At 36.7% G+C, this 7,736-nt stretch overlaps 1 protein-coding gene across 1 annotated transcript; it reads left to right on the forward strand.

The window, feature by feature from the left end:
* Window positions 1–261: 261 nt before the first annotated feature.
* On the forward strand, window positions 262–7,193 carry LOC108360673 (uncharacterized protein C9orf172 homolog; the record flags this gene model as incomplete). Its single annotated transcript, XM_017613065.1, has 2 exons — window positions 262–514; window positions 5,155–7,193. Coding segments are annotated over 2 exons (1,695 nt in total), but the record flags the coding sequence as incomplete, so codon positions are not given.
* Between the last annotated feature and the right edge of the window lie 543 nt (window positions 7,194–7,736).

Genomic DNA, 7,736 nt, shown 5'->3' on the forward strand with positions numbered 1-7,736 from the left:
ATGTAACGACTTGAAAAAATTCAAGCAATTTTTTATAAATATGCGTTTGTATTCTCGTTTCTTTTTTCCTTTTTTTATCACAAAAACATTACTATGTCGATAATAAAAAAAAAAATACAATTAAAACGATGCATCAACTAATGGCGGCCAACCAACACATATGTCACTAAAAAAAAAAAAAAAAACGATAACTCCAATTAACACAACCTTTTCCCTCCTACTAATCCGATCAACAACAAAACAAATTCATAAAAAAAATAATTGCCCAATTCGGAAACCCTGAATTTAGCGCCAGAACGCTCGTTGAGCACCGCATCGCTAGAAGATGTCTTAGCCTCACTATTAGGACTGCCATCGTCGTCAGCGTCAAGTGGTGGAGTGCAGGGCGTGAACGTAGGCGCTGGTGCGGGTGCAGGTGCGAGTGCGAGTGCAGGCGCTAGCGTCGGCGTCGGCGTCAACGTCAGCGCGGGCCCATCCTCCACAAGTGATCCATACGCTAGGTCCACGACGACAGGTATGAACCTGTAAGTTTTGTTCCATCACAAAAATATACTCGTACATACTCGTATATACACATTTACTAATTATAGTATACAAAAAACAAAAATTAGACTTGTTCAAATAATCATGCGCGCGCGTAAACATTGAATTTAGAATTTGAAAATTAAAAAAAATAAGATAATAACAATTGTGTTTTACTTGTATAATCAAAAACAAAAAAAAAAACAAAATATAACGATTTACTTAAAATTTTATTATAACCACAAAATTGTTTTGGATTCCTTTTTATTGTTGTGTTTCTTTCTATGTGTTAAAGAATATTTTATCATAGCGTCTTATATACTCGTACATACATCTATCTTTAATTTAAAGTAAGTGCTTTATTTAAATATTTTGTTTAAATAAAAGATGAAAAAATATTTAAAAAAAATTACTTCCAACAAGATTTTTGCACTATCCACCGAGTGGTGTGTATGAAATTAATTTTTGCAAAAATTTAAATTTTATTGCTTTTGTATTATAAATATGAAATGACCTTTATGTAATGGAAAATATTTTCTCTTCAATTCACTTTAGTTATTAGTTTCTATGGTTATGAGATTACAGTATTTTAGGGGGTCATACCACTTTAACTTATTTTAGAAATGAAGTTTTGATTTTTTTGTTCACTTAATAAAACTGAAGTACGAACTTTATCGATCACAGAAAATTACTGCTAATTACATACATAAATCTAAAAGTCAAATGTTCTCTGTACATACATATGTGTATTTTACCGTACGACCTTACAAGCAAACAAAAATTTCGCCGACCCCCCTGAGCCTAAAGTAGTTTCTTCTTTAGTATTTGTAGTTCTACTGGAATAATCGAAACACTTCCTTAAGGCTGGTTGACACATCATTCATCTTCATTATCCATACTTTTACTGATTACACCGTGCGACAGTAAATTTTACACACAAAAAACTTAATATGTTCTCGAAACTATGGGTAAATTATGGTTAAACTGCGTACTTAGTTTTTCTCTCTGACGTCAGGATATTTTTTTAAAGGACTTTGAGATTTATAAAAGATCATTATTTCAAAAAGTTATTTAAAAAAAATCAGTGCAATGTTGGACGAATGGGTATGGAACACATGCACAATATCCTTGAAAACTTGCAATATTTTTTATTTTTTTGTTTTTAATTATTGTTTGAGGACTAATATGCGCACGACCTCACAACTTTATAATTTAAAAAGAGAAAATTTATTAAAAGCGCACTTTCAGTACCTATTCGTCCTTGTAAACCAAAAAAAAAAAAACTATTGTTTTTAAATTCCACAGAATTTTCTATCTATTGTTATTCTACATTGCACTGATATTTTTAAATATTTTTTTTTATTAATTAATCACATCTTTAAAATTTCAAAGTCCCTTGAAAAAAACCTGACGTTAGAGTGAAGAAGTAAAAAGGCAGTTTTACAATATTTGAGCCATAGTTTCGTGAGTATATCGATTCTTTCGTGTGTTTTAAATTTTGTTTGTTTTTGTCGCACGGTGTTATATTATTGGCCAAAAACGGACAGATAGCAAATTTAGCAGCACATGTGCAGGACTGAAGACCTATTCTGATCTAAATCGATCGTCTAACTATTTTTAGTTCCATTTGAAAACGCGGTTTCACTTAAGTATTTGCCACTGAATTTGACATAGTGAAGACAATCCTTTAGAAAAAGTTTAATGATTTTGGTGGGCTTTAATTTAATGAAATTAGTGTGGTACGTTAGGGCGATAAGAACTGAAATCTGGTTGGTAAACACTAGGATGGAGTGCTTGAGGTCAATGAACTTTGGAACAAAAAAACACCGATATACAATAATTTAAAATCCGACTGTAAAAGCCGAAGATCCCTAATGCATTCAACCAACAAAAAAAAAAAATTTTTTTTTTTTGAAGTTTCCTTGCAAAAACCTCTTGTTTTACTAACGACCATTTTCCTTTACATTCACATTTGAGGTTTCTCCTCTACTTCGCAAAAATCATCGACAAAACCAGGTCGGACACCGAAAAGTTATTGGTTTAATCTGAGGTTAACTTTTATATTGCAGATTAACGTGTCGAGCACCCCCCTGCCCCTACCTGGCTACGCCCATGCATGCTTTAACAAAAATGTTCCTATATAAAAGTCTTAACAGTATTTCAGAACGGTGTTAACTCAAGGATTCATAAAATACTTTTAGGCCCTTTTCGCACAGAAAATACACATGGGTCATTCCAGCGAAGACAACACTACAAGCCAAAAAATAAATTACACAGATTGCGCTTAAATCTGAGACAATTTTAAAGGAGGTAAAATATTTATTTTCCACTATTTTTTTAGTTTTAAACGGGTTCTACATGGTCAAGTATTGAATTAAATTCCCTGCTTGCAAGTGGAAGAAGTGTCGTTTCAAGTTTCTGGATTTGCTTTTGACATTTTCATTGTTTGCCATTTAAAGAACCAACAACTTGAATTCAACAAAATTGGAGCGTGTAAGAGGAAATAAAATACAACTCATGGACTTTAAAACTGAGCACAACACATTAAAAAAAATTATTTATTATTTATGTCGAGAAGTTGTCAGCATTCAGAGAAATGCGGATGTCCCATCCGCCACGGCAAAATTTGTTTGTTTTTAACCAACGTACAAATACGTAAGCTTCTAATTTTTTAAATAAGACCATTTTATTAAAAAAATTATAAATATTCATAACAAAAAAGTAGTATTCATTTAACTCACAAAGTATGTGTCCGCATTTTAATAATGCCACCAAAACATAAAATATACCTTAAGTTTTATACTTTATTAATCTCGTATTAAACTGATATCTGATTTAAAGCGCTGACTTTTTGAAACTTGTCAAATTAATGGCTTAAGAGAAATTACTTAAAGTTTGAGCGTAAACGAGCTAAAATCAAGGAATGAAACCGAAACCGTAACCTTTATCTTGACCTGAAAAGGAACGAAACCGAAACCGTTTCAAGCACAGGTTTCAATCGGTTTCCAGAAATTTATAAAAATCAGCTGCAGGCTCTAGCAACCAAAAATTTTTTCTTCAGTAGCATAACTGTGCGTTTTCAAGGCGAATTTATACAAGGCGGTCGAAGTGCTGCGGCTGTCACTTCAATTGAAGTTTTTCACTTCACTTTAGAAGCCTTAACTTCGTCACTTCATTTTACTTCACTTTCCACAAATTACATTTACCTCCCAAATAAATATAAATTTCTTTGAAATAAATGATTTATTTAACCAAAAGCACAATTATTTTGCTAAAATTCTTGTTAAGTAGTAATTTTGACAAAGTAACTTTTCGCAAAACGCTGCTAAAAAGATGCCAAATAAATTAAATCTCCGATCTGCCATCGGTTATTTGGAAGAAGTCATTTTCATTTTCATTTTCACATGTATAGTTGTAAAGCGCACAGAAGTGAATGGGTGGATAAAATTTCATAATTATTTTAGTTTTCATACACCTTCAATTTTACAGCAAAAATTTAACATTTAAGTGAATATGGTGGTGACTTTTTTTGTCAAACTTGCTTTAATTTTTTTATTTCAAAACCGAAACGAAACCGGAACGTTATTTTGAATCGGTTTCATTCCTTGGTTAAAATGTCCTATCCGTCACGCTGAAATGCCCCTATTGTATGTTTAGTAAAAATTATGAAGTTTTTCCTCGAAAGAAATAAGGAATCATTATCCTGGTAACAATAAATACCAAAACAATGAAACCTTGAAATTGAAAACTACCAATCGGTCGACCTTTAAGTTAACAACATACGGTGGAAGGCCTGATAATTTCTAGAACTCAATAGAATTCTTAATTGCTGTTAAGCTATTGATGGAAATGGGAAATTTCATCTGTTAGGCAGCAAAGAAAAGAGGGCATATATGTATGTATATGTATTTAGAAAGCACGAATCACTTTTATTGGGGCTTACGCAAAATTATACATCGCCAAAACGGGTCTCCTTTAAATAATATAACTACTGTAAAATATCTCCGTAATGTGGAAGTTTAATTTATGTACTTTAGGTATATTAGTGAGAGGGGTTCAGGCAGTGCCTTAAATATGTAAATTTATCTGAGAGCCTAGGAATTTTCTCCAAAATGAAAGGGTACGCATGAAGGACATTACTGAGGCAATTACCAGCGCATCGAGATGGGAATAAGGGGCGGATTTGTGAAAAGATATAAACCTACCCATAAAATTGCTTTAAATTCTTTAACTTGTAAGTACATATACATACATACATACATATGTAAATATAACTTCAAAAATCGTGATTATATGTATAGGTAAAAAGGGCAGCTTGATTATTATTTTCAAAGATCTGTCAAAGTATTGCCAAGCAAGTAGTACGATTGAATCCCTCCAAGCATGTTCAACTCATTCCTCTTCGTTACAGTTTCCCTACTTGTGCTTATCGAAACATTTCCAAATTAATATCGTTAATAAACTTTTGTTTTCATTTCGTTTCTACATTCATATTTAACCTTTGTGTGGAATGCCTTAGCGTTGTTCTATATTAGGAGTTTATTAGCAAAAGTTCTAATGTTATACGTGACGCAGCTTTTGACAATTCCATTCTCCAGCAAAATATCTCTCTTTTCTCTCTTCTTTTCGCAGGCGATTCAGCTAGTCAGTCCCTGGTCACATTTCGTCATATGCCGCAGCAGCAACAGCCGGCACAAAACCCCCAGTCCCAGTCACAACTACAACAGTCCCAACAGCAACTACTACTGCAATTACAGGCTGAGCAGCAACGCTTGCGCCGCCGCAGTGAGGGCGATGCACCGCAACAACAAAAACAACAGCAACCACAACTCTACAACCAAAATGCCAAAACCAACTCGACAGCCAATAACATGCACACCAACGCTGGCAACTTCCAAGATAACAGCAACACGCCCGCTATCGATGGAGGCGGAGCTGGCGGAGGTGGCAGCTGTGTCATCGGCACCGGGAACGCCACACAGCCGACGCGCCGTGTCTCGCTCGGCGACAGTTCCGAGTCCAATAACAAGACCACATCCGAATTGCAGATCAAGTGCCGCAACACCAAGTGCGATCGTAGCGCCACGCCCGCGGACGCCAAAAAGTATTACAAGTCATGCCACAATTGTACCCATTTATATTGTTCGCGTGAATGTCGACGCGCCCACTGGGAGAAGCACCGCAAGGCGTGTCTGCACTCACGTGCGTCGAATTTGTGCCGCCAAGTGTTAGCCACCTGCAAGGACGATGTAGATTCGCAGCGCCATCTCAGTCTGCTGGCACGTAAGGGCTCCCTGTCGCAGGGTCGCGGCGTTGTGCGGGTGCTCTTCCGTTCCGCCGAGGCGGCTGAGAGTTTCATCAAGCACGGCTTTCAGTGTATGGGCGAGGCGTCCTATGTGCGTTGGCCCGATCTGATGCCCGCCGAAATGGGTCTCGAGCTGTACTCGGAGTTGCTCAAGCTAAGCACCGAATACAAGCCAGACTCGAAGATGCTCATCTATGTGGCCATATGTGTGGTGAGCGAAGCGCCGGGCATGGGACAGGCGCCAGTACGCTGGGAACGCCAGCTGGTCTCGCGTTGTGCCAAACTGAAACTCTGCAAGAGCATCCTAGCCGAGCTGGAGCAACAGCAACAGGCCCTCCAACAGCAACAGCCACCGCTGACAGTTGTCGCTGTACCGGAACCCACCACCGAGATACTTATACTCACATTTAATCCGAACTTGCGCTCGAATGCCAATCAAGGCGAACTCATACTCTCCAACATACTGGATATATTATCTCGGCGTGGTGTATTGCTGCGTAAACATTATCCGGAGATTTATCAGCGGCTACAAACCTACACCGATGGACAAACGGAGAAATTCAATCCGGTAACATTGCATCCGCGCGACTCACAGACAGGCAAGAGCTTCGTTTGCATTATTATGCCAGTGCATTCATCTGACAATGATGTCATCAAGTTGCCATCTGCCTCGGATGGCGGCAATCGTGTGACCACCATCGATGTGGGTTCGCCGGCAGCTTTGGCGCAACTTGACGATGATGAGCTGCTTACGCGTTCCTCGAGTTGATTTTTAAAAAGCAATGGTCGAGGCAGTACGAAGAAACGCTCTTCGTCGGCGGGCGCTGCCAATTCGACGGCGTCGGATCTGTTATTACTGACAGCGTCAGCGGATGTTGCCGCCGGCTCGTTGACGTTGGAGAGCACGCGTATGTAAGGATTGAGGAACTATGAAAGCTACGATTTTAGCAACTAAGTACGCAGCTTGAATAGGGTTTAAGAAAGTTATTAATTATAAAAACATACACACGTGAATAGATACATATAAACTTGTAATCATTCACTCTTATTGCCTGAAATGCATACGGTCAAAATAAGCTTCCCCTATACGCAACAATTGAAGAAACGCATACTCGTATATACATACATACATATGTAATCACATGGAACACACTTGAAAGCTTAAAAACATACATACATAACAACTCGATCGCGAATACGCAAAAAATTCTTCCATGGTTCGCTTAAATCATTCTCGTCTTCGGAAGTCACTTTTTGCTAAATTTTCCTAAATCCATTTTATCTTAACATACACGTGCATACATAAGTATATACCGATGTAAATGACCGTAGCCTATACATACATACATACACTGCCGGCAAAAAGTATTGGTACAGCTGCTTTTTTACAATATATGCAACAATTTTTATTGTAATATTTTTCCGCCAATTTTTTATAAACATATGGTTCATTCTACAACAAAAAAACATAAAAATGTAATTTCTAAACTTTGTGCAAAACTCGCGCAAAATTCAGCAAATTTTCAACTTTTTAATAAGATTTTTTTTTGGTATGCAGATTTGTAGCCCAATAAATTCTATTGTAATAAAGTAGAAGTTCTAAGCAGTCTCTTCCATAGAAAAAATAAATTTCGAAAATACTTCATGTGGGAAAAACGCTTTCAACACAAAAAAAAATTCTCAAAAATCAACGCGATTTTTGACTAACTCCGAACTTTAATGAATTTTCGCGAGCCTTGCACAAAGTTTAGAAATTATATTTTTATAAAGAAATTAGCGGGAAAATATCAGATTAGAAATTGGTGCATATATTGCGCAAAATTCGCTGTGTCAATACTTTTTGCCGTCAGTGTACATGCATAAAAGTACAATATTTCTTCGTCATATTTGTATTTAGCTAGATAATTTT

Source organism: Rhagoletis zephyria, unplaced genomic scaffold (assembly GCF_001687245.7).
Source record: "Rhagoletis zephyria isolate East Lansing unplaced genomic scaffold, Rhagoletis_zephyria_1.1 Rzeph_scaffold_00604, whole genome shotgun sequence".
Lineage (NCBI taxonomy): Eukaryota > Metazoa > Arthropoda > Insecta > Diptera > Tephritidae > Rhagoletis > Rhagoletis zephyria.